Here is a 27,957-nt window from a genome sequence, read left to right on the forward strand (position 1 = left end):
ATGACCAGGGCTGAATGGACGGATGCTTGAATCCACCAAGACCCTAACACATTTCATAATTGTGAGGCCACAATTTAAGATATGTGCAAGCCAAGGTGGAAACAAAAACTCTGTCACGAGGTCTGAAAATTGTAACCGGGACAAAATCAAAGTTTGTTTCTTAATTTATTTGGGACACGTGGATAACATTTCTCAAGCCAGGACTGTCCTAGGCTCCACGGTGGTGAGATGTTAACTACTTTGCTGGTATACAGGAGGTCGTGGGTTCTATCCCGACCCTGACACCGGTTTACGAAGAGTTTGCACGTTCTTCCCGTGGTTGCGTGGAATTTTGTCCGGGTGTTCTGATTTTCTTTCTACATTTAGAAACATGCCTTTAGAATATTTGGCCGCTATAAATGTCCACGTGATAAGCCACTTCGTTGAATAATCATTCTGTGGCCAGGTCGCTTCTGAAAAAGAGCTATATGGCTCAGTGAGCCTTACCTGGTAGGTAAAAAATAGTTTGAAAAGTGTTAAAAAGAAAGACCTAACAATTAGACGCCTGAGAATGGATTGATTCCCCGATTAAAATAGATTATGCTCACACACGAATGCATGCTGTTTAAACAAATTACATGCAAATGTCACGGTAATGTTCCTTTTGTGCTCAAGGCGCCATCCAGAAATAGACACACACGAGATGCTAAAAACGAGACAAGAACAAGGGGTAACTTTATTTTTTGGTACTTTCCCCACCACCCCCCCCCCCCCATGGTATTCCAGTCGTGCTACCGGAATCATTCACGAGACGAAGGACCCCTGAGGATATCTGGCACGGCAGTTCGCCCCACTGTGTCAGAGAGCGGCCGTGGAAGAAATGTGTCAACAAGAGACTTTGGTGGACAAAAAACGGCATTTGTATCCTTTAGTCCAGGGGTGGGGAACGTCCGGCCCGCAGGCCGTACAAGGCCCGCGAAATCATTTGGTCTGGCCCTGCCAAGGCAACCGCAGGCGGGACTCGAAATTCAATAAATCTAGGAGCAAACCTGGAAAAGCAGTTGCGAGTAGCAACATCATCAATACCGGCTAACATCACACGCTTCACCAAAGAGAAGCAGTTCCAGCCATCACATTAGGAGGTGAGTTAATTAAACGTTTGACCAAATATAACGGGCTAATTTTTAAGTTGATAATTTTGTATGGCCAGCGAATGATGTTATAAATATCCAAATGGCCCTTGGCAGAAAAAAGCTTCCCCACCCCTGCTTTAGACAATAGCGGGCGCATTTTACCATACACTCAATTAAGCCGCTTTATTTTTTAAATACTGGCCGCTGGAATGTAACCAAAATATGTATTTAATTTTATACACCACATATATAATGGCTGAGATACATACTCGCTCGTATTGAATGTGGCGATGCGTCTCTCGTGCTCAGAAGTGTGTTGTGAGTGGCGCGAATGGCAGGTGCGGATTATCCCCACGTGTCTTCGTACCTGTCCCAATTAGTGACACGTTCCCAGGATTAATGCGTGAGTTACACAGCGCTCAATTTCAGCCAGAATTATTTTGGCATCCAGTTACATCCATGTCGCCTTAAATTGGCCTCGTGATGCTGCGGTGACTGTGGGTTTGCGGTGGTGTGCAAAGCCGCTCATAGGATTATAGGAATATAGAATACAATAACACAGGGTCTCTAGTGGTAGTGCCTTACGCCGTTAATCCCTGCTCCGAGCCAGCCTTAGCAGCGTTCTAGTAAATGTCCAGTGAGAAAATCATCCCTGGTTCTTACAACACCGATGCGATGATGGATGACGCGTAGCAGGGGAATAACTTAAAAAGCGGGTCCGTTTAGTGTCGTTTACTTTCAGTTTAACCACGAACCAGCCTCCTGCTGGAAGTCTTATGAATTTCCTTGCACCGAACGCCAACATGCATTACAAGTTGACCTTGGCGATTACGCCATTTAAAAGTGTATTGGCCACGAAAGCCTTAAATCGAAATGTGTCGTTAAACTCACCACCACCAACGTCGTACTCAGATTCTAAATGTTGTTGCTTTGCTCTCCAACACACCGGTGTGCTGTACGAGTAACGAATTGGCATGTTCTGTTTGACATGACCAACCTCACTCATTGGCTGTGTGGCGGGTCTAATAACAAAACATTTATATATTTGCGTGATCTAACCCAAAACAAAACTGCATTATGGATGATATCGGTCTCGAAAGCCTACGTGTTAAGCTTGATTATTATTAATATTCGACTTGTTTTACCCAGCAAACCCTCGCCGAGTCTCATGACTCTCTTTTTCAGGAGGGTCCTGCCAAGTTCTCGCAGTACGGGGTGGGATTGCGGTCCACTTTGAGCAATACGGTTGCGCCACGGCCCGCAATCGGTTGCAGACGTCCACACAGTTGCACGCCACCGAGTATCCTGCCACTGAAGTTCAGTTGTAGGGGATTACCTTGCGTGCACCCTGCTTAGGTGAGACTGCCAACAAGCCAAGAATTGGTTGAACGTTATTGATAATGCGGGACAGAAGTTGTTATTTAGCAAGAAGCGTGCTATTAAACTGTGTTTAACAGGGTGGAAATTCCAAGTAGGGAGTTTTTCATTGTGAATGAAATTAGGGTGACTTCCTAAATGGCTAATGCCGTTATTAAATCTTCACATTGATTAGATCATCTCCATTTCGCATGAGCTTAATGGGTTATTCGCATTAGCGTAACATTAATTGGATGATCTTATATTACAATGCGTGGTGGTTGGCCCGTTGGGTGATTGTGTTCGCCACCGTGCCAAGGACATGCATTGTCGAAGCCACGTTTGCCAATGATAGAGTGACAACATCATGGGGGGGAGGGCGTTAAGACCCAAGAAAACGTGGACAAAAGTATATCGCTGTTGAAAAAACCCAAAACATTTGTAATCACAAAATCAACAAGTAGCCGTATTAATAGAACGGCATACAAAGAGAGATATTGTTTGCCTCTGCTGGTGTATCACGTGTTGTTCACGGTTACAACCGGTGCTTAATAACAGTCCAGAACACGCTGTTCGCTAAATAATATTTTGCACGAGACATCCATCTTGTCAAACAACAGGGGGTCCCACAACCAGATAATCGGAATATAGGGTGCAATAGCGTAGCATTGTCGGGGATTACTATGGATGACTCTGTACGTACGGTTGAACTTCTTTCGCACCGTACGTAGCCAACCGCGCTAATCGGAGGTGCGGAGGGAAGGGCAACAGACTAAACCACGAAAAAAGCAGTTCAAAAGGAATGACTTCATGCTGTAGCTTGTACTCTGGTGGTTAGCGCCTTGCCCCGATCAGCTCAACTTCACGCCAGCCGAGCAGCGTTCCAGAATATATTTGTGTGTATACATATCGAGTGAGAAATTGAGCGCTGGTTGCAAGCACACGTTAACCGCAGAGCAGGCCCCGACATTCGCTGTCGTTAGTGCATCGCTGTGTTTAAAACACGCCAAAGTGTCACTCACAGACGGCGCCGCGACGTCTCATGCTGAGCTATCGGCGAACACAATCGGAAGTACAGTACGTACTTACTCACGTAAGCATGTTGAACTTCTTTCGCACCGTGCGTAGCCAAGCGTGCCGATCAGGCGGTGGGAAATCCACCACGACCCTAGCTCGAATGCAAAAGTGCCCTAATTGTGAGGCCACAATTTAAGAAATGTGCCAGCCAAGGTGGAGAATCAAAAGCTTCTATGCCATGAGGCCAGAACATTGTAACATTGAGAATGCCTTCCCTTCCACAGCTAAACAGTCTGATTTAATTGCTCCATCTCCACTGAGGACGTGACACACTCGGATGCGTTCCATTCCGTGGCTGCTGCTCCCTTTGCATTCTTGAAAGCGTGAGTGAGTACAAAGGTCACCACTTGACCATTTGCTGCGATATAAACGCGTGGTAACGATGCGAATATTCATAACGACGTATAATTGACTGCCCTTTGTCACTCCACTGCTGGATGAAGGCCTCCCCAAACTGCTTCAGTCATGGGGGGGTCGTTGAAGCACACCTCTGATCGCTGCACAGTGCGGGTTGGTGAAAGGGATGAGAGTTGAGTCCATGGCTGGTGCATAGCGGTCCACACCAAGTGCTATAAATATATTTCCCGTAGCTAATTGCATCCTGCTGTATATGAAAAAAGTTCATTACAGGTAAATAGCTCACTCAAATAGTCCGCGGACTAACCTTTCACACAACAATCCCATACAGATTTTAAACGATTACACGGGAATCTTTAAACCGCGGAGTTACACGAAAACATTCAGCCGTACGTAAAACTCCCCCGTTACTTCAATTGTTCAGATTCTGCATTTCAAAACGAATTCATGCGTCTCCCACCTGCTCGAAGATGACCGTGAACGATCGGTCGATTGATTCCTGTTGGTGGCAACGTTGTTAAGCTACGATCTTCTGAGTCCCCAGTTCATATTTGGGAGGGGTGTTCACCCACCACACACACACACACCCACAGATTGGGGCCTTTTCTTCATATTCTTTGGGTCTTTCGGTAAAGAGACTCCGGCGCGCGGTTCTCCATTGCTCAGCCTATCATCGTCCAAACGCGACGAGGTAGAGGCGGAGGAGGAGGAGGAGGAGAGAGCTGAGACGGGAGGAGGTTATATCATGCCGGCGAGCCACGGTGGAAGAAAGAGCCCCACGGTGCCCAGAAGACACACGACGACGAAGACCCAGAGGAAGATGCGGTCGATCACCATGGCCACGTACTTCCAGTCTTCCTTCACCTGGACGAGGAGACACCCCCCACCAGCGCACCTCCAATTAGCACGGTTGGTTACGTGCGGTGCAGAAGAAGTTCAACATACCGTACGTGCATATCAGAACTATTCCTGGAGCTCCCCCTTCACGCAAGACCGAGGGGTGAGGCCCATCGCGGTTTCGGAGACCAATTGGCAGGAATTTAACTCGGGCGAATTTCACTCGCAGCGTGTAAACACCACCACCATCAACGCTTACACCCCCCCCCTTCACCAACCCGCACTGACCAGCGTGGTGAAGTATGGTAAAAAAAAAACACGTGACTGACGGCTCGGGGAGTCATCATTCATGCATTGGTTGATTGACAATGGGCAGACGTATTCATGGGATGAGACTGGAGTCCAGTGCTGGTTCAAAATCACTCGCCACTGATTGTAGCCAAGGCTGGGGATCGAACTTAGGTCACCACGGGGTTCACAGCGCTTCACACTGAGTGCTGTGCACATGCCGAGAATATTTCCTGTAGGTAATTGCATCCCGCTGTAGATGAAAGCAACGTCGGAGCAAGGAAAAGGTTTGTGCACAGACGGAGACTTGGTGCAGGCAGTGATGAGAAGGAAACTGGCACCAATTGGACAACGTTTGAAGGAGGATAATCAACAACGGGCACATTTAAAGTGTTGTTGTTGTTCGGAAAAATGGAAGGAACCGGAAAGAGAGGAAGACCTCACAGAGAATGGATATATTATGTGGATCTTTCGGTAAAGTCATGTAGATATATATATATTTTATAAAAGTAAATAAAATAAAACTACGACGTTTCGATCACAACACAAGCGATAGTCATCCTTTCCTGCCCCCCCCCCATTTTCCCCTGCTGATGACGATCGCTTGTGTTGTGATCGAAACGTCGTAGTTTTTATTTTATTTGACTTTTATTTTTTTCCTATCTACGTGACTTTACCGAAAGATCCAAAGCAAATGAATTCCCGCAGTCGCGAAGGTTTTAAGTCACAAACAGAGAACGGATTAGGCGACGTAAGAGGCCGCTGCCGGGAAGATGGGGCCACGACTTGAGTAGAATTGGCGCTCCAAGACAATGAAAGTGGACGCCAATGACGACAAGTGCAGCGGACATCCGCGGGCTCTCTGCCCCACGGATCACGATGATGATTGCTGATGAACACAAAATCCATTCACATTCAGGGGCTCATCTTCTTGGTTCTTTCGGTAAAGTCACGTAGAAGGGAAGTAATAAAATAATAAAAATAAAACATAATTATTCTTTCGGTAAAGTCACGTAGAAGGGAAGTAATAAAAAAATAAAAATAAAACATAATTATTTTATTACGTTTCATTTCTATTATTTTATTACTTCCCTTCTACGTGACTTTACCGAACGAACCAAGAAGATGAATCCCTGCAGTCACGAAAGCTTTAAATCGAAAAATAAAATTCAGGGGCTCACTCAAGAAAACGCTTCGCTCGCTCGCCCGGCCATGCGCGCGACCGCTGCCCGGCTGACCCCCCCTCCCTCCCCACCCTCCCCACCGCAACTAACCGAGAGATGCGCGTCCTCAGCGCGCAGGTGGTTGGCGATGTATTGCACCCCCTGCACCGCCAGCACCAAGCTAGGCCGGGGTGGTCGCGGTGGCCGCGGTGGCCGCGCTAACGGCGGCGGCTGTGAAGAAGCCGCGGCCTCCTCCTCCTCCTGCTCCTCCACCACCACCTCCTCCACCTCCTCCTCCATCTCATCCTGCTGCTCATGCTGCTGCTGCTGCTGTTGCTGCTCCCCGCACGCGCAGCGGCACGCGCAACCGCCCGGCCACGGTGGCTCCGACTTGCCGGCATCGCGCGTGCCCAGCTCGCACGGCGTCGCCCGGGATCCCGCGCCCACCGGCACGGCCCAGCAGCCGCCGCCGCCGCCTCCGTGGTCCAGACGCTCCTCGAGCTCCCGCGCCACGTGGCGCTGCCGCTCGCGCTCGTGCAGCCACTCGCCGTCGCCGCGGCTCGTGCCCCACGTGGTCACGGCGGTGGCCTCGACGCCCGGGCACGCGCAGCAGCGGGGGAGCGGCGGGGGGCCGCCCGCATCTTTCCCGCGGGGCGGCGGACGCTCGTCGCGGAAGACGCTCAGCTGCTCCGGCAGGAGGAAGTGGTGGTGCGGTTGGTGCCGGAGGTGATGCTGCTGCTGCTGTTGGTAGTGCTGGTGATGGTGACGCGGCTTGTGGTGGTTGCGCTGCCCGCCGAGGGCGCACGGCGGGCGCGCGGTGCGGGCCAGGAGGAGCTCGGCGCGCCGCTGCTGAAGGGGCGGGCGGCGCATGACGAGCCAACGCGGTACGCGGTCGAGGAAGACGCGACGCACCCATCGCGGCATGCCGTGCGTCGCCGGCGAGCGGTGGTGCACGTTGAGCACGAACACCGTGATGACGATGGAGAGCGTCACGAAGATCATGGTGAAGAGGAGGTACTCGCCGATGAGCGGGATGACGAGCGACGTGGACGGGATGATCTCGGTGATGAGCAGCAGGAAGACGGTGAGCGACAGCAGCACGGAGATGCACAGGGTGATCTTCTCGCCGCAGTCCGAGGGCAGGTAGAAGACCAGCACGGTGAGGCACGAGATGAGCAGGCACGGGATGATGAGGTTGATGGTGTAGAAGAGCGGCAGGCGGCGGATGATGAACGAGTAGGTGATGTCGGGGTAGATCTGCGGGCAGCAGTCGTATTTCTTGGTGTTGTACGTGCCCACGGCGTGCACGATGGCCCACTCGCCGCTCTCCCAGTAGTCCTTGAGGTCCACGTCCCTGGCCATGCTCACGAGGTCGATCTTGGCCTTGTCGTAGGTCCACGAGCCGAACTTCATGGTGCAGTTCTGCTGGTCGAACGGGAAGAAGGTGACGTCGATGCTGCAGGAGCTCTTGTAGATGGCGGGCGGCTTCCAGCGCACGCGGCCCGTGTGAAAGAGGTGCGCCTTGGTCATGTGGGTCACGGCGAAGTCGCCGTCCGCGCTGGCCGGCGCGCGTGCACACAAAGACAAAGGTTCGCCCGTGTAGCCGCGGCAGACTGCTGGGGCAGGTGCTGTTAGCGAGCGGCGCCTATGAAAGGCGAACACCGCGCACGGAGGGGCTGGCGTGGGATCGCGCCACGCCGTCGCGTGACGTCACTTAGGGGCCCTCATCATGGTGCCATAAGGAAGGGTCGTTGTCCGAAACGTTACCTATTATATATATTTTTCCCGTTTACGGCCTACAGTGTTATTGAGCAATGTGTAGAATGTTTTTTTGTTTGTTTAAATATACATCGAGCTTTTGGCATGGGTGGTGGTAAAACAGTCAACAGGAGTCTCCCAAAAAGACAAAGATCCCCCTCTTAACATACTGTTGGGGCAAGTGCTGTTTTGCGAGTACCTATCAAGGTCGGCACGGCACACGAAGGGGTGGGGTGGCCAGCACCACGCCCGATGTTCACACACCGCACCGGGTACTTATTTAATGCTGAGTCGACCAACGGGAGGCCCAGGACCTGGTCCACATAATCCTCACTGGTATTGGACCGTGAGCGGGAATCGAACTCGGGAACCGCCGGTTTCGTAGCGCGAGCGCGCTAACCGCGGCACATCCGCTCACCACCCCAACCCACCACGTGGACATGTCCCGGCACGTACTTGTTGTAGAGGACGATGTCGGGGACCCATATGAGCTCGGAGGGCACGCGGATGGACGTGACGTTTTCGTAGTCGGCGGGGTCCCACTGGAGCTTGTAGTCATCCCACTCCTGTAGGGACAGGGCCGCGGCTCATGAGGTTTGTTCGCACGGGACCGTTCGTCAAGAGGCCGGTCCACGACCTACCAGCTCCGCCGTCGTCGTCACCATCACCGTCGTCAACGGACGCCGACGTTCACAAATGTAACGTGAAATTCTAGATTTGAAGCTTTTGTGACTGCAAGGATTCATATTCTTCGGTTTTTTCGGTAAAGTTACGTAGGTAATTTTTTTTTAAATAAAAGTTATAATAATATCCAGGGCCTACCTTGGCTCCTCCCACCCTCAACCAATATATATACAAGGACTGTTTTCTTGGAATTTCTCTCACTTGATACAGCTATCGTGCTGTGACGGTTCCACCTGAAGACGGAGGCTTGTGTTGCCTCCGAAACGTCGCGTTTTTTTATTTTTTTTATTTTACTTTTATTAATTTAAATTTTTTACCTACGTGACTTTACCGAAAAAACCTAAGAATATGTAACGTGAAATATTGAACCCGATCGTGTTCTCGGCTGTGCAATGGTGGTTGGTGCACTAACTGGACTTGCAATCCAGAGGTGGATTCCTATTGGTGCAAGTTTCTTAAATCCCCACCCCACCTTTTCCTCACCACACTCCCCCCCCAATAGTGGACATGGGTTCTCCCCCCCGCCCCCCCCCCCAATAGTGGACATTGGTTCACCACAATTAGTTGACCGGCAGGTCGCACATGATGAGGTAAAGTCTGGATACCCCCACCTCTTCCAAGATGGCTGGCCAGTGTCAAAGAGTAGCCCAAATACCACTCGAGATGGGGCTTCCTCTAGAGCTTCCTCTAGTGGAGGCCCTACCGCCAGCAGTGGCTTGAGCGAGCAATTGCAGGGCTGCTCCTTTGCTTATCTCAATTTGCCAGCGTAGTTATATTCGTGATAATTTTTTAAATGGGAAAATTACAAATCTCCGTAGCTCAAACGAGAAATGGGATGGTGCTCAACGCTGACGGCAGCCTTGAGCCAGTGGTGGAAATTCCACATTCCTCCTGACGGGAGCCGGTCTTTCTACATACGTCAACCGCTGTTGTTACAGAGTGCACAGTTAATAGTCAACTCCAGACATTATATTACGAAAAAAAAGCCATCCGGTGTGAATGTAACGTTAAAATGCAAGTGTCAGAACAATAAATTTCGATTGAAAGATTTCGTGACTGCAGGAATTCATCTTCTTGGTTCTTTCGGTAAAGTCACGTAGAAGGGAAATAATAAAATAATAAAAATAAAACATTATAAAATAATTCTCACGACGTTTGGGCTTGCGTTGTGGCCGAAACGTCGTTAGAATAATTGTATTATGTTTTATTTTTATTATTTTATTATTTCCCTTTTACGTGACTTTACCGAAAGAACCAAGAAGATATTCATCGCTATCAAGGCAACGATTTTGTCGTGACATTCTTTTTTTTGGCAAGAATCACCGTGTGTTCTTTTTTTCATATATAATGAACGGAAAGGTCGCGGAATCAGGTGTCACAGTTCCCATTACTCACGATGCGTGACATTCTCGAAGGAAACTAATGGACAGAGCCTAACAATAGTGTGCGTCTGCAGACAAACATTACCAAGACTTCATGGAATTTATTCAAATTCACGATTTATGGGACCATGATGACCTCTGTGCAAATACTCATCACAACAGACAGATCTCATTATGTTTTGTCCACCACCTGCGTGCGAGATGAATGCCATACCTGTTTTAACCACACGTTCGTGGTCATCATCTGATTCTTTTCATCCTGAAAAAAACAACAACAGGACAACATGCCTTTGAATGCAGAGTATTTTGTAATGCTGCTGCTGCTGCAGCGGCAGCGGTGTACAAGCACAATTAACAACGAAACTCAACACGCTCATCAACACGACTGCATACAAATACTATATATATAATCAGCGTCATGTCAGCACAATGATCCTCGCTCGCCAGAGTGAAGAATGGCCATAGGGTCATTGCCTGAAACGTCGCCGATTACATCTTTATTATCTTAAGGCTTCGTTGTTGACGTGTGGATTGAGTTGTGTTAAATACAGTCACACAGATGTGTACGGAACTCTGCGTAACGCAAGAGCCACCAAAAACGTTGAATGCACCACGTTATTCTAAGGTAACCAACGATAACAAGAAGAGATGTATACTTTTTCGAATTTGGTATAAAACAAAAACTCAATATTTCAAGATCCCATGACAATAACGTGACGGAGCAGCCCTTTAAGCGTCGTATGGCGGCACCGGAACCACGGGTAAGGGGCCGTCCATAAATGACGTCACGCACCGAGGGGGGGGGATCAGACATTTGTGACGATGTGTGACGAGGGGTGGTGGGGGGGGTTGAGAAATGTGACGTCACATCAAAATGCCTATATTTATTTAAAGTTGCGCATTTTGATGTGACGTCACATTTCTCACCCCCCCCCCCTCGTCACACATCGTCACAAAGGTCTGACCCCCCCCCCAGATGCGTGACGTCATTTATGGACGGCCCCTAAGTTGCTCAGTGTGCCCTAACTGGTCAAATACAAAGTTGAGTTTTACTTAGTTCATCATCATCATCGTCGACCTCAATCAATTAGTCCATCTTTATGTTACGTGCCAATATCGCCCTGAATAAAGTGGGCATCGGTGCGCATTACAACGGAGCGGGAACGGTACCGGTGGGGGGAGGGGGTGAAAACAGCGCGCAACGAATAGCATAAGAAAGGTAAGTAGTAAAACAAACAAAAAAGTAAAGAATTTTAATTGAAAAAAAGTTATTTCATGGGATGGTTGAAACCTGTTCACACGCTGGCCGTGTTGCAAGCGCGCGCAACAACAACCACAACAACAACAACAGCAACAGCAGCAACAGCAGCAGCAGCAGCGTGCAATGCGCGTTGTGCCGAACTTGTTGCGGAGGCACGGGATGACGTGCAGAGGGAGAGCGTGACGAGGCCCCCGCTCATCTCAACACAATTTAAAAAGGGCACCCCCAGAGGCAGTTGTCGCTCTGCAGCACTAAATGACTCAGCTCCTGGCCTGAGTCATTTAGTTGCCAGTAGAGGGGCAATGGCTGCTGCTGCTGTGAAATCCCAATTGTGTGATCCGTTTCGAATGACTTCAGGGGATCCTTAACGCCCACTGTGAAGCAGACGGCTCTAAATTGTTGCTTTTAAAACAGCCGCATTGATAACCAGGGTGGCCTGGCGAAATCGAACTGCAAACCTCTGCGTCACAGCCCCAGACACTCATAGCTACACTATCAGAGACGTAAAGAGGCAATAAAAAAAAAGCATCGTAATTATCATCATCAGCCATGTTTAATCCACTGCTGGATGAAGGCCTCCCCAAAGCTGTTGCTGCCACCTCGCCCGATTCATCTGATGCGCACGAATTGATTCCATCGCACCATCTCCCCTCGGTGGACGTGTTCTCCATCTCTCAGGCCATTCGTCCATTGGCTGTCACTGTTGTGGGAAGAACGATTCGCTTTTGACCGGACCTTGTGTGATCTGAGCAGCAACTCTGGCACAACAAATACGGACTTTGCGCCGAGACTTTGCTCCGAGACTGGAGTCGGCACTAGGTGGCGACTTTTGCGTGATCGTATTGTATTCTTGGTTCTTTCGGTAATGTCACGTACATAGAAAATAAAAAAGTACAAATATATAATCATTTAGAAAATAATAAGAGCAAATAACCCACGACGTTTCGGTCGCAACACAAGCGGTCTTCATCAGGCGGAGAGAAAAGAGGTAGTATTGATAGCATTGCTCACTGGAACGGCTTTCGACTGAGGGTTTCCCCGACAAACTGGGATGCTTTTAAGGCAAAGCAGGATAATTTACGCAATTAATTAATAGAGGAATGTTGCTGGACTCATCACGGGGTTTCCAATTCGATCTAACGGGTGTGGCAGCTGAAAGAATGGCGTACGTTTCTTGAATCCCTGAAATCTATGTCAACTCAGGAAAGTCAATAGGTTTGCGATATTCAGTTTAACACCTAAGTTTTCGCGACCAATATCCACAATAAAGGTTTTAGTTCTATCACGTAAATATAAATGCGTCGTTAAACCGGCCACCACCCGACACAGCCAATTAGTAATGTTTGTCACGTAAGCACACCGGTGTATTGGAGAGTAAATCCATAATATTTACAATTCGAGTACGACGTTTCGCTGGTGATTGCAACCAGCTTGGTCGGGCGATTGGCCGTAACAGTGAAGAATTCTTCCTGTTTCGGTCGACCGGTGAGACTGGCAAGATGCGTGTCGTGGGGCAAAGTGTGGGTACTCCCCCACTGCGCTTTGACGTGTGGCCAGCATGGAAGAGTAGACCAAATGACCTCTTCGATGGGCTCTCCAGAGTTCCCGCTGGTGGAGACCTATCTGGTAGCGGCAGCTTTGAACAAGCAATTGCAGGGATGCGCCTTTGTGTTTATCTATTTGCAATGAGCGACTTCCGTGACACGTCGTGTAGAGGGTACTCTTCTTTATTTCACAATCGGGCACAGCACAGGCTAACGTTATCTTCTCGCTCTTCCCAGTACACGCTTTGGATATTAACGTTGTTACAGACTACACACACGGTTGATCACACGGCGGGGCTCTGCCCGTCCACTCCTGGCCTCGCCGCTGGCTGACGGCGTGCCGGTAAGGGCGGTGGAACTCTGCAGGAGATCCGCCACGTGGGTGCAAGAACGACGGAGAGAGATGACGGCGAGCAGCGACGCAGTCCGGACCCAAGGCTCCCCACACCGACCACGAGTCCTCCTCCGCCTCCGCTTATATAGCCGCAGGCGCGGCTAGGCTCCGCCTCCGGCCACGCCCTCTCGTGGAACCTTCTAGCCGGTTCCCGGAGTATCTCGGCTAGCCCCGCCCTTCACCTGTGGCCCAGATACCTCTCCCTTGGGGAATAAATTATGTTTCTAGTGGTGCCTGTACCCGCACTTCGCTTTTCCAACCAGTAGATGTCACCATCTCATTACATATTTAAAAAAAAAACTGTCACTCAATAATTCATAATATAGGTTTTTGGGTCAGACCGGAAGCAACAGGAGAGCTTCACCATTCTTGCCCGATGAAGCTGATTGTAATTATCAGCGAAACGTTGTACTCAAATTTTAAACTGCTGTTGATTCTCTCTTCAGCACACCGGTGGGCTAAAGAAGTCTATTTATTTGTCCTTTGAAAACGTGACACATTTTTTACTGTTTGGCCGTGTCGGGTGGTGGAGGATTACGACACATTTATAAATAACGCGATATGACCTAAAAAACCTATATTGTGAATAATATTGGTCGCGAAAGCCTACGTGTTAAATTGTAACTCAATAAGTTGACCCGTGTAATGTTTTCTGAAACTGAATTGTTTCCTTTGAACGGCAACTATTGCCGCAGTGTGCTTGATGTTACCAGACAGCAGTCCTGATGACAACTGACTGGTTGGAATCTGTCAGCTGCGGTGATTTACCTCGACTTAGGACTCACTTTGCAAATCGACTGAAGACTTACATCGTCACGGATAGATGTATTCCGCTAGATATAATTTATTATCTTTTATTGTTTTATATTTTTCTTATTTTATTGTTTCCCTTCTACGTGACTTTACTGAAAGGTTTCGATTTAAAGCTTTCGTGACTGCAGGGATTATTTTTAAATGTTTTATTTTATTATTTTATTATTTCCCTTATATGTGACTTTACCGAAAGAACCAAGAATATGAATCCCTGCAGTCACAAAAGCTTTAAATCTAAATTTAGATATAAATTACGTGTATATGCTTTCATCTTGATTTGAAGCTTTCGTGACTGCAGGAATCCATACTCTTTGATTATTTCGGTAAAGTCACGTAGCTTTCCCACCTGATGACGGACGCTTGTGTTGCGCCCGAAACGTCGTGATTTATTTTATTTTATACCTACGTGACTTTACCGAAAGAACCAAAGAGTATATAAGCTTTATTATTCTTTTCTGTCCGAGGAAATTCTCTCACATTTTTATCCAGATTAATGAAAAACTGAACACTCACCACAATCCCAGTAAAAATGCGAACATCGTGCCAACGTTGGTGTGTGGTTGGAACCGTTTACTGGGTTCGTTCTGTACCAGGAATATTTGCCCTCGGGAAAAAAAATAATAATGTCCCCTTATAACAGAGATTGCCCAAAAACATTGCCTTTAATATATATCCTCCCCTGTAGGATAGTGCTGTTGATGAATGTGTAGCGAGCTTTTGCTGTGTGTACTTGTGCGGCTCTACAGTACCACACAAAAAAACAATTCTTCGTTGTGGTTTCTACGACTCGATGCAGCACGGGGAGGCCTTCATCCAGCAGTAGATTGACAAAGAGGCTGAACACTTTCACAAAACAGATTAATTGGAAACCCGGAAAAAAACGGTAAACGGTTAATTACGTCTTAATTTTAGAACTTTCGTGACTGCAGGAATTATTATTTGTTTCTTTCGGTTAAGTCACGTCTAAAGATAAAATAATAAATTAAATTAAATAATAGAATACGACGTTTCGATTGCAACACAAGCAATCATCATCAGGTATAATGAAATAGCGACATAAAATCTAACCAGAAAACTATAGACAGACATATTAGCAGACAGATATCACCAAGATACATAGCGAGAGCAACACAGGTAACAGAGAGGGGGTTAATTACGTGTCTCTTTTGCAATAGGGGAACATGTGATCTATTCAAATCTCAGCTTATCAATGATCTCGTCCTCATCAATCAATCTACGGGCCCTGTACACATTGACACAATCGCTAGGTGGGATATGGATGCCCCTGTTGGTCGTGTACGCTGCGGTGACGGGAGCGCGGAGACGTGAGCTGTGAATGAAAATAAGTCGATGCGAATACGAAGTCAGAGCACTGCGCATGGTTTGTCGGGTTTGAGCATTGTCATCCTGTTTCGCAATGGATTGATGTCTAGCGACGTCGCTACAATGGGAGGCGCCATGAATCCTGCAAGTTCAAGGCTTACTGACCTCATGTATACTTCACTGTGAGCCTCAGCATCTATGAGAGCGTGTTATCGACAAGACGTTCCCATGCGCTCTGATTCTGAAGGATTTCACACTTTATCACTGATAACGGGCAAGCATACATCTTAAAGAGTGTCTAAAATGCGCCTGCAATACATCACCAATTCAGCCGTCACAGACACACGCACACGCACACCCCGTGGGCCCAAGCAAACACGTGCCCTTGCCGAACGCGTGGCGTTGAAATTAACGTGATAGATATTTAACGGTGGATTTCTCAATCCACTGCTGGATGATAGGTATCCCCATGCCATGGGGTTGTCCGATCACACGATCAACTATGCACGCTGGTCAGTGCGGGTTGGTGACAGGGAGTGGGGTGGGAAGGTCTTTGCACTGATGTTAGCCGTGGTCAAGAATCCATCTCAAGTCACCGCTGCTCCCTGCTCACGACATATGCATTGCAAAGCTTTTGATGAAGGTTACCTGGCATGAACACAACTATTCTGTCAAATAAACTCAACAAATGCATCAGTAACACAGACACACACGAACACAAATACACATTCAAAGACCCACACACATAAGCAACACGCTTAAACAAACACACACATACCCAAACACACAAAATACACGCGTGTTCAATCGTACATACTCTCCCCATACAGACACATGCTGTCATAAATAGACAAAGACCTTCCCCCCCACCATTGCCTTTTAATAGACTGTTAGCGAGAACCTATGAAGGCTGGCATGGCTCACGATAGACACGCACAAACAACATACAATACACTCATGTATTGTATGTTGAACGTTTTCGCACCGTACATACTTACATACGTCGTCAGCATCATGCACCATCACGCACTCGCGCAAATTAATTCTCGCAAAAAAATCACACTCACATTACTCTATATATATTGTTTTAAGGCAATGGACAGCTACAAGCATGAAAGCTGCAGAACTTCTACACTTGGGCCAAAGTGGCGGGGGTGGTGGGGGAGTTCCGGCCGACACGAGCATTGACATCCCTAGCACGCTTGGTGACATTGCTGACACGACGATAAATTGTCATTGCTTCGACTCGATACCACCGCTCACGAGGCTTCGGCCACGGCGCGACACCGACGCTCAACTCTCGTGGCTCCGCACTGCTGTCGCTGCTGCTGCTGGTGCCGCTTTCGGGCGCTCCAACGAGGTGGACAACCCGCATCACAAAACGAGCGTGGTGCCAACTCCGCAAGTGACTTTGCTCTTCCCCTCGGTATGAGAAGAGGAGCCTCCGTGACACTTGGCGCAGAGATAAAAGTCACCCTTGCTGGTGATTGGCTGCTAATCATCCTTACAGGTGATTGGCTCCACGCAATCAGCCCCACTCCACCCCTTCCCCGCCCGCCCCCCCCCCTTGCATGTGATTGGCTGCACACTTGCAGTTGATTGGCTTGTGAAGCAGAAACGATGACTCAATCCCTAGCAACCACTGACACGCTCCCAGCATTGCTATCTGTGAGGATGCGCAATTTTAGATCCTACAACAATAGTTGCAAGTTGAATTTTGCATGCTTTATCTGTACACGGAACGCTGGTTTTGGACACACACACACACGCGTCTGTGTCAGATTATAAGATGCACTCCTACCGTTGCGCTTTAAAATACAGGGGGGAGGGGACTGCAGACAATAACCACGGTACACATAGCCCAAGGTCAGGGTTGCTGCAGTAAAATCTACATTGGCTTCCCCTAGGTTGACTCAGCCCAAAATGAGTACCTGGTGTGGTGTGTAAACATCAGCACTGGGGAAACTAAGGCGGCTGGATAATTGTGTCCACACCACCCCCCTCGTGCAACTGTGTCACAAAATGAATAGGTGCTCGCCAACATGACCGCTTGTCCCACCAATCTATAAAAATAAGCGTGCGTGCGTGTGTGAGTGAGTGTGGTGCTCGCAACAATAAGCGGAGTACTGGGCGGCTAAAATGCAGCAATTTGGCACAGTAGGGGGCACAGGTGTGGTGCATTTACCAGTCATCTCTGTCAGTCAACCCAACGCACCGGGATCTGTCCCGTGACCTCCTGCCGGCGAGCCTTCGATAGCCTCGGAGTGCACCTGGCGTTGGCACAGAGCCGCCGTGACGATGTCACCGCCACTTAGTGGCGAATGGCGGCCGCTGCTGTTGGTCCCGTTGTCGTTGTCAATGTGTAATTACGGCTTGACACACGTCTCTTGAGATGGAACTCTAATGAAGACACGTTCACTTGACATCCGGCGCAGACCCCCACTGCAACAGCCCCGAGTCTCCCGTGCATCTTCCTTTTATATATCAACTCGAGGCCACGCCCCTCTTCTTGATTATTCTCGCTGATTCTCTACCGGCAGACTCTACCGTCACCTGACCACGCTGCCTTCTCGAACATTTCCCTAGCCACCAGTCCCTTCACACTCACAACTGATACCCCTGTCATTACCTCCCGTGGCCACCAGTCCACTCACACCGCAGGCTGACTCCACTGTCATTACCTCCCGTGGCCACTAGTCTCCTTGCACCGCATGCAGGCTCTCTCGCCATTACAAATGTACTCACCACATCGATGAGCTGAGCGATGGACAGGCCAAAGGTGATGCTCACGATGTCGGTGATGTTTGGCACGGGTCGCGACCAGCGGCTGTAGCCCGTGAACAGCACCCGAAACAGACGGTCCTCGGCCAGTGAACGCTGACGACTCATTCCACACGCTGCACAAAGATAAAGATGCACCGCCATGTAGCATTCACAGACCGTTGGGGCAAGTGCCGTTGAGCAAGCGCTGATGAACAGCGGCACAGCGCACGAAGGGACGGTGTTGGCAACAATCACGCTCTGGCTGCCTTTGTCTCCTCGGCCAAAAAAACTGGTATTTATTTGAGGCTGAGTCGACCCTGGGGAAGACGGTAGGACTGTTACAGGGATTCGTTGCCGATGTTGACTGTGAGCGGGAATCGAACTTGGTTTTGCCGGGTCCGTAGCACAGTATGCTAACCACTACACCACCACTTTGTAGTATTCATATTTCCTAACTTCGTGCATGGCTCACTGAGATCCATAGATGGATTGCGCCTCATGAATGTAAATTCTTATTCCGACACATAACGCCAAACGTGCGAAGTCCTCTTCCCATATTTGTCCATCCACATAAAAAAAACAGAAGTGTTTTTGTTACACATTCCATTAGCTACCATTCTGGAAGTGCATAATTTCAGCATCATTGGTGCACCCATCACAAGAAATGCAGAGTCTCATCTCGCGTTGAAACAATGCTGCTGAATTTCGATGAAAAGCTTTCGTGACTGCAGGGATTCACCTTCTTGGTTCTTTCGGTAAAGTCACGTAGAAGGGAAATAATAAAATAATAAAAATATAACATAATAAATACAATTCTCACGACGTTTCGGCCACAACGCAAGCAGCCGTCCTCAGGTGAAGAACGGGTCTGTCGGAAAGACTCATTCAGACGCTGTCTTTCCGACAGCCCTGTTCTTCACCTGAGGACGGCTGCTTGCGTTGTGGCCGAAACGTCTTGAGAATTGTATTTTATTATGTTATATTTTTATTATTTTATTATTTCCCTTCTACGTGACTTTACCGAAAGAACCAAGAAAATGCTGCTGAAATTACGCACTCGCAGAAGGCTGTGTTTGGCTGATGAGATGTCTAAAAAAAAAATTTTTTTACGTGGAGAGATTTGAAAAGAAGACATTCTCATCAATGACCCTCGATGAAGTCTTGTGGTTTGCCTTTGCCGTGATGATGTGGCACGCGGCGCCCAGATCTGCCAAGTCTGGTAAAAAAATAACGAGGCATAGCTTGGAAATAAGAAAGAAAGAGCATATCTCACAACACCATGAGTCTAGAAGTGGGAGAGACCTACATGTAAATGCATTGTCTTGAGTGGTGTATTATTACACAACTGACACAGAAAAGCACTTTAAAAGTCCCGTGGAAGACATGCATATTTCCCAGGACATCCACAAGAGGACGATCCTGGGGAACACAGGACAGGTGACAACCCGACTAAAGACGTCACGAGTCAGTGGAGTGTGTGTGTGTGTTGAACTTCTTTCGCACCACCGTACGTAGCCAACCGCGCTAATCGGAGGTGCGCGGGGGAAGGACAACAAACTAAAACACCAAAAATGCAGTTGCTTGTATCTCGTGGTGGCGCGAGATGCAAGCAAAAGCTTAGGTCCCCAAATTACTCAAGGCTCTGTAGATTCATAAAAAAAAAAAATTCTGACGGGCCACCAAAAATCGGCTAAAATTCAAAGCCTAAATAAGCATAACATGTTTTTTTCTTTTCTTCTCGCAACACTAATAACAGGATTGGATTTCACCGAGTCTATTAACGTCAATTATCTCACACGGCTGCGTGATGCAATTAAGTTGCGCAACGGGTCCAGTGGTCACGCGAGGCACGGGGCTGATGGGGCTTTAATCCGCATCGCGGCAGTAGCGGCAGACATCGGGTGACGTGACTGGGGGCATCACCCGTGTCTCTCTCTCTTTCTCTCGTGTCCCTCACCTCTTCTAAACGACCCCCCCCCCTCTCTCTGTTCTCACTTTATCCCTCCTCTCTTCTCATTGAACACATCTCAGTCGTGAATCTCTGCTTATCGCGTATCTCCTGCCTCTCGTCCAAGCCTCATGTGTAAACACATTTCTCCCGACTTCGTCTTTAAATACTTCTCTCATGTCTTATATGGTGCCACGATGGTGAAATATTGACTACTTCGCCTGGTATGCAGGAGGTCGTGGGTTCGACCCTGACGCCAGTATATATTGGTAGGCTTGCATGCCTCTCTCCCCGAGGTCGCGTGGATTATTCTCCGGGTCCTCTGGTTTTTCTCTCTACATTTAGAACCAACACGCGTTTAGAGTGTTGGTTTGCTATGAATTCCCACGTGATAAGCCACCTTCGTTGAGCTATCATTTGTGGCCAGGTCGCTTCTGAAAAATAGCTATATAGCTCAGTGGACCTTATCTGGTCAAATATAAAATTGTTTATAGTGTCGAGTACGTATCCTGAACACACATTCTCACTTGTCCCTCCGATAATCTCATCTTAATACATCGCTCTGCTGCCTTTTCTACAGCTTACTTGCCCCATCTGAATGCATAACTTTTGTCTATTGTCGTCCTTCTTCATGTCTGTTTACCCGTGGCATTACGTGTTTGCTGTCTGTCAATCATCACCCTTGGACACCCTGGCAAACTTGAGACGTGCAATCTCAAGGGATGTTTTGTTCCAGGTGAAATAATTTAGTCACGTTGTGTTTATTCGTTGTTTTCTAACCTTATGAATACATACTCTTTGGTTATTTCGGTAAAGTCACGTAGGTAGAAAAATAAAACAAAACAAAAATTAATATATCACGACGTTTCGATCGCAACACAAGCGGTCGTCCTCAGGCGGAAACAATCATCCAGCAGTAGAACTCCTGAACCAGCGAGAGAGATGTTATAGGAAGGTCATATATGTGAATACGCCTGTCACCCCACCTCATTTGAGTGCATCTCGTGAGAATTGTACCTATCTCAATCGCGACTGAACGGATCTTTCGTCGTCTCACACGAATGGATATTTCTCTGTCCTTCCATCTCTCTCCCACCTTTCCCATCTCAACGCTTCTTCTCTTATATCTCTATCACCGAAGTTACATCTATCACTCGTTTCTCTTAGCCCATCTCGATGTGTATCCATCCCACCGTCTTATTCTCACCCTGTCTGAATATCTATAAACTAGTCAAAACGCTTCTTATTTTGCCAGGTAAGGCACACGGAGATATGCAGCTCGTTTCCATGAGCGATCTGGTCACAAATGATAGCTCAACGAAGTGGCTTATCACGTGGTAAATGTATAGCAGCAAACTACTCTGCACGCGCGTTTCTGAATGTGGAGTGAAAATCCCGGAGAACTCGGAGAAAAATCCACACGACCACGGGAAGAACGTGCCAACTCCAAATATACGGCAGGAGTCAGGATCGGGATCGAACCCATGACCGCCTATATACCAGGCGAAGTAGTTAACATCTCGCCACTGCTGAGATCGAACCATCACAACCACTGTGGCATCTCCCTTCGTTTATACATTTTCAAAAAAAAAAAAGTTAACATACTACATTATGTCCATTATTGTGCTAGACATTTCTATGTGTGCGGAAAATCGGTAACCGGTGAAAACCGGAGTTCCCCCATATTCAAACGCCAAAACAAACGAATGCGTGTTGCACTGTATCGAAATGCGCATGCTCTACTAGGTTTACTCAGCCTTAAAGAAACATTATGCGCCTGATGCGGGAGGCCTATGCGGTCCGGCCGTTGTGTTGGCCATCCACCCCTCGTGCGCAGTTGCTGCCTTAATAGGTGCTCGCTGATTAGCACGTGACCCATCAGTCTGCAATACTACACGGTGGATATTCGTCTGCATGTGTGTATGCGGGTGCGCGTGTACTCCGTATTTTAATGAATGGACACTCATTAGTATATGTGCATGCATGGTATGAATGTGCATGATCCATGTACACAGGGCTCTGTGGAGCAATCTATCATCTAAAGTACACATGCCTCGTATATGTGTGCTTATGATATAACGCTTGTGTGTTGTATGCGTTGCAGCCTTAAAATGTACTCGATTATCTGTATACTGTTGGGGCACTTTCCCCAAAGGTCCGTAATATTTCACGGTGTAAATTCGTCTTGATATGTGTACGCGAGTGTGAATGGATGAATGGACGCTCATTTTAATGAACAGACGGATTCATGTAAGTGTATGATTCTATGCACAGAAGTGCATTTAACGTATTTGGTACGCATTGCCCGTTTTGCTCAGTAAATGAATGTGAGGTTGAGCAACACGCACGTGTCGTGTGTTCGCGTTTGCAACTTACACGTCGCAAGCAAGGCGGTCCCACACAGCAGCATGCCCAGCATGCCTCCCTCGCTCCTCATTCCGACAGCCCCGCCACACTTTTAGAATTTCATGAGTTGCACTCCCCGGACCCGGCCGAAACCCACACTCCGACGCTGGTTGCAAAGCGGGCGGATCAAGAGGTCGCGTCGATCAGAAGTTCCGAAGTTCTCCCGGCCACCACGACGTGGAGAGGACACGGGGGGACCGCTGAGAGGAGGAGAGGAGAGGGCTGGTGCCAGCGAAGATGGGTAGTCAAGCCTTCCGCTTTGCCCTTATTGCTCGCAGCCTTGTCCCTTGATAACCTCCGCGCCCGTGATCTCCCGGCAAAGAGCAGCGCGGGCTGACTTGACTCCGTCTTGAGAATCTCTTGCAATCGCGTTGACTCGAATGGCATTGAACAAATTCGAGCTCGTTAAGAGTGCCGCTCGCGCGAATACAAAGCCGATGGTTGTGATCACGGTGCCGTTTGAGGTGGTGGTGGTGATGACGACGATGGCTGATTAACCAGCGTGCTAATGATAAAGTCGCTGATGATAATTACGGAAATGATGATGCTGCTGGTTGGTGGTGGTGGTGGTGATGATGATTAGATTTAGCAGCAGCAACAGCAGCATTTGGATTACACTACCACAGCCACACTCGCTCTGCGTAAATTGCGCAATATCGGCAGCACCGTCTCGTCGAGAATGAGGAGTGTGAGTGTGTGTGGATGGGTGCACGTGTCTGCTTATGGGGGGGTCGAGGTGGGGGCGAGTGCGGTGTGTGGAGGGGGAGGAGGGGCTGAGTGGAGCTGCGTGCATGCTTCGCCGCTCTGAAGTTCGCACACGCACAGCGCAGAGCGCACGTGTGGAGTGTACACACACGGAGAGAGACGCAAGCAAGCACGCACGCATGTACATATATGCATACATGTACAGTAACACAGATATTTCGCGCATACTGTGAACATATGTGCATGGTTCAATGCATGTACGCATACATGCATGCATTAATACAAAACAAATAAAGACAAATACTGCATCCTCCGTATAGCCTGTAACAGACTCTTGGGGCAAGTGCTGATAGCGAGCACCTATGAAGGCCGGCACGGCACACGAGGGGGTGGGTGGCCAGCACCACGCCCAGTCGCCTTTGTCTCCCTCGTGGTGATGTTCACACATCGCACCAGGTACTCATTTGAGGCTGGGTCGATCTAGGGGAGGCCCAGGACCGTTACATATAATCGTCACTGGGTGTTGATCGTGAGCGGGAATCGATCTCGGATGGCCGAGTTCGTAGCGCAGCGCGAACATCTCCACTACCGCTCCCTCCAACATGCATACATGCATACACCCACGTGCACACGTGTACGTACACGGATGTGCTGTTTGCATGCATACATGCATTCACGCAATCGTGGCAGCGTACACACATAGACCACGTGTGTACCACGTATGGATGTAATGTTTTACTGGCTGCGATTACAGCCCCGTGGAGTTCATATCCGCAGCACCGGGACAATATGAAACGACAACAGCAATCCCGTGGCATGCCATTTGACGCCGTATTTGAAATTTGTTTGAACTTGAGATGATGTTTGATATCAACAATGCGCGGTTTTTAGCAACAATATCATCACGCCGCACTCTCCCGCCTTTCATGGTTTGCGTTTTCTCCAAAGAGGAACGCAAGAATGGAATCAGGTGGCCCCGTGGCTCAGAGGGCAGTAGAGGACTGTTGATGTGGCAAAAAACCACGCCCGGCCGCCTTTGTCTCTCCAGTGCCACCGTTTGTCGAGTCTATCTCGGATCAGATGTGCGCCTCTGATATGTTGGCCGCGTGAATCGAATTCGGGTCGGCGGATTCGTAGCAGAGTGCTCGAACCACTCCTCCAACAGCTCCGCTCGCTCTTAGACAAGGGACGGGATTACCCATGTCACTTTGTAACAGACTGCTCGGCACATGAAGGGATGGGTGGCCAGCACTACGCCCTGCCGCCTTTGTCTCCCTAGTGGCGATATTTATCTCTGTGGCCTCTCTATGTACTATGAAGGGCCATTGCCTGAAACGTCACCTGTAATATACTTTTTCCTTGTCAAGGCAGCGTTAATTTCGAGTCGATTTAAAGCTTTCGTGACTGCAGGGATGCATATTCTTGGTTCTTTCGGTAAAGTCACGTATAAGGGAAATACGAAAATAATAAAAATACAACATAATAAATTAAAAAAATATTTTTTAAATTATATTTGATTTTTATTATTTTATTATTTCCCTTCTACGTGACTTTACCGAAAGAACCAAGAATATTAATTTCTAGTGTTGAGTTTTTTGTAAGTTTTTGATTGAAGCTGATGAATCCGATGAGCTATGAATCCTTTCTTAGTCACAGGTGTCCAACCCAAGCTGCTGGAACATTCCAGAGGAAAGCCACGGTATATATTGCGGTGTTGGCTAGACACGCCTGTAATCCAGCACTGTAGAGTCAGCAGCGAGGGTTGATGGAACGCTCATTTACAATGCAAACTCGCTTCCAGTGGGTGTCGAGAAAGGTGCCATACTCTGGTTTGCCAGGAGACGGCGGTAGAGTGAAATGTAGACGAAATTCCATCTTTGTTCATTTGTACGGGGATAGAATGTTCCCCTGTCGTGCGCGTGGGCTGTCTGTGAGTGCTCCGGGTTCCTCCCACTTGCAAACACTCATTCGTTGGTGCGATAACACCTGCATATATAAAGGACCGCAGAGCTTGGGCAATTGTTGTTCTAAGTTCACCCGCGCACCTTCCTGCTTGTCTCTGGCTCATTGCATCTCTCAGTCGGTATCTGTGTTCAATGGTGAGTGAATACTGTGCGTGTTACAAGTTTTAATTGTTGTGTACTGGTCTTCATCCAGTAGTATAACTTTAAATGGCTATGCCCAGTGACACCCAATAAACCACTGGCTCATAAATTTACGGGGGCCCAATTATGAACATATAGGGTTTTTTTAATAGTTTTTCTTCTTGGATGAATATATTTTATCTTTGATTGGAGTAACAAATCGGGCTAAATATGTGCCAAATATCTTTCTCGCCCGTTTAGAACATCATTAAAATTTTAAATAGTTCACTAATTTATGATCATCTACAGGGCGGCCACGGAGCTTCTTTGGGATGAACCGCTCTGGGTGCTGCTCCTCAGTCGCAACCCACGGCTCGATCTCTGCCCACGTTCTTCTTGACAGATTCTTCCGAGCGGATGGTGGTTGCATACTGTGGAAGAGCAGTTCCTGAACGCACGGCTGTTTTGAGTTGCTCAATATTTGTCAATCTTAAGCGTCAGGTATTCTCCTTGATAATTCCCCAAAAGGCAATTCACCAAAGGGAATTATTTGTACATGTTGCGGTTGTCAGGTGTGAGCTTCGGGGGCAGCCACATCTGATAAGATCCTCTCCAAATCCATCGTCCACTGAATTTCTGATTCAAATAATTCCCGAATTGCGAAGGCGAATTGTCCCGGAGGCCCCGTCATGCAAAGGGCCTTTGTGGCCACTGTTTAGCATTTATAGGAATGCGATAGTACGCGGACACTGAGAGCGGACACGAAAGCAACACTCTTGCTTGCTATGTGAGCGAGTTTATGTACAGGTGACAGTTTACAGATGTGGAGGCAGGGGGGGGGGGTAGAACAGTATGTTTTTATGAGATGCGAGCTCACGTTCGCACGACACCGCACGTTACAATAGCACCTTGGAGACGCACCGCCGACGCGTGCATTAATGCCGGCAATGAGAAATGCAGCAGCGATAATTAGAACAATAATAAAAGCAGTAACATTGAATACACTTGATGCATAGTCTGCTCCCTGATGTGCAACATTGCAACGCAAAGTAGCAATGCTCAAAATGTTGACCAGCGAGATGCTTCGTGAGTGCCTCACGATCGACCCCCTCCCGTCGCAGGAATGTGGAATTGACACCGTTGTCGCAGGGTTTGCCACTCCCCACCCTTTCGTCCGACAACCACAACCACATCACCTCGGCGATGTGTGCCACCGCTGGTGGCGAAATAATCACCAAAGCCATCGAAAAAACCTCGACATTTGCAAGTAATTGAATGGGGGGTGGGGGGGCCTTTAACTTTTTCCGAGTTCATGGAAGCAATCATTGATCCGCTTACTTAAAATCTCATTATTGTTTCAAGTGCCTACTAAGTACGACTGACCTGTGACCTCTTGAGAGTGTTACACAGCAAGTCTTGGCCCATTCTCTCTCCCTGGGGAGATTGTGCTTTCGAACAAACATTGGCCTTGCTTCTAAGTCGCAACACATTGAGAGGATCCCTTGCAAATGTTTGGATCATTACATTGAATTCGCTGTGTCTACATTTATAGCCGCGATGTCCATTTTCATTGAACATCCTTTGCAACCAAGGGTAAAAACAGGGTTTCTGATGCACATCTAAACATCGCATTAACCGATCATAAAATCTTAATGAAATCAACAGGCACGCGCCTCTTTAAAGTGGGCTTTAGACTCGATACAATCCTCGAAAAAACGAAACTCGATCAATAAACATGGATGCACGTGAGCTTAATTCACACCCAAAGCGAAAATCAGATTTCATCTCGTGGACTCAAAAGCTGCTTTGACATTAAACAGATGAACGCTGCCCCGTGTAATCGCGGTAGAATCATCAAGACCACAGTGCTAATTTAGTCAGAATTTCATGGTTCGTATTACGGAAAGACTGGCCCTCACCATGGCAATGGGTAATTTCCACCATTTGGTCCGATGAAGGGCCACTGAGTGCCACACGATGACCCTTGTGAAAAAAGAGACTCTCAGACTTCGAGATTTCTTTGCCTCCTCCCCCCCCAAACCTCCCCCCCAAAGCCGACACAACGTACCGCCCGACAAAAATTCTCTCCGTCCCCCACGATCGTTAATCGCAGGCGCATAAAAGGGGGCATTATTAATTGCGCGCTCAGAGAAATGCCACTAAGTAATTATGATCGCAGCTGCAAGAGCGCACGGGGCCCGTGTTAATCACTGGGACGTGGCGTCAGCTCCGCGCAACGAAATCTCTCAACACCCCACCCGCCCCCCCCCCCCTCCCGTTTAACACGTAGGCTTTCACGACCAATATTATTCATAATCAACGTTTTTGGGTTTAGATCGCGTTATTTATAAATGTGTCGTAACCCTCCACCACCCGACACGGCCAATCAGCAAAAAAAGTGTCACGTTGACAAAAAGACAAATAGTTCACTGCTTTAGCCCACCGGTGTGTTGAAGCGTGAAACCACAACATTTATAATTTGAATACGACGTTTCGCTGGTTATTGCATCCAGCATCATCGGGCAATCCCCCCCCCACACCACACACACCGCTGCTGTGTGCTCACGGAGCCACGGCGCGTGCACCCGTCGACTGGTCACCCTTGTCGCGTTCGATTAGATTTCACCCTCGGCTCGCGTCTCCATCGATATCCGTAGCAATCCCTCTCGTCCTCGACCGTCGAAGCAGACTCAGCGAGGAAT

General features: G+C 48.3%; 1 protein-coding gene across 1 annotated transcript; it reads right to left on the reverse strand.

Annotated features, from left to right (window-relative positions):
* Positions 1-3,108: 3,108 nt before the first annotated feature.
* Positions 3,109-22,883, reverse strand: LOC144938495 (neuronal acetylcholine receptor subunit alpha-2-like). Its single transcript, XM_078866365.1, has 6 exons — positions 22,437-22,883; positions 18,095-18,246; positions 10,229-10,273; positions 8,405-8,514; positions 6,302-7,748; positions 3,109-4,766 (listed from the first exon to the last, which is right to left on the reverse strand). The coding sequence occupies exons 1-6, from the start codon at positions 22,495-22,497 to the stop codon at positions 4,641-4,643; spliced, it is 1,941 nt and encodes a 646-aa protein (XP_078722491.1). The 5' UTR covers positions 22,498-22,883; the 3' UTR covers positions 3,109-4,640.
* Between the last annotated feature and the right edge of the window lie 5,074 nt (positions 22,884-27,957).

This window comes from Lampetra fluviatilis, chromosome 22 (genome assembly GCF_964198595.1).
Source record: "Lampetra fluviatilis chromosome 22, kcLamFluv1.1, whole genome shotgun sequence".
NCBI lineage: Eukaryota > Metazoa > Chordata > Hyperoartia > Petromyzontiformes > Petromyzontidae > Lampetra > Lampetra fluviatilis.

Bases quoted from the DNA above. Each gene is read 5' to 3' on its own strand.
- LOC144938495 (XM_078866365.1), bottom strand. From the start codon at position 22,497: ATGAGGAGCGAGGGAGGCATGCTGGGCATGCTGCTGTGTGGGACCGCC. The intron at 18,247-22,436 runs GTAAGTTGCAAA...ATCTTTGTGCAG, and splicing joins GACCGCCTTGCTTGCGACGT to CGTGTGGAATGAGTCGTCAG. The intron at 10,274-18,094 runs GTGAGTACATTT...TGTTTTTTTCAG, and splicing joins TCGCTCAGCTCATCGATGTG to GATGAAAAGAATCAGATGAT.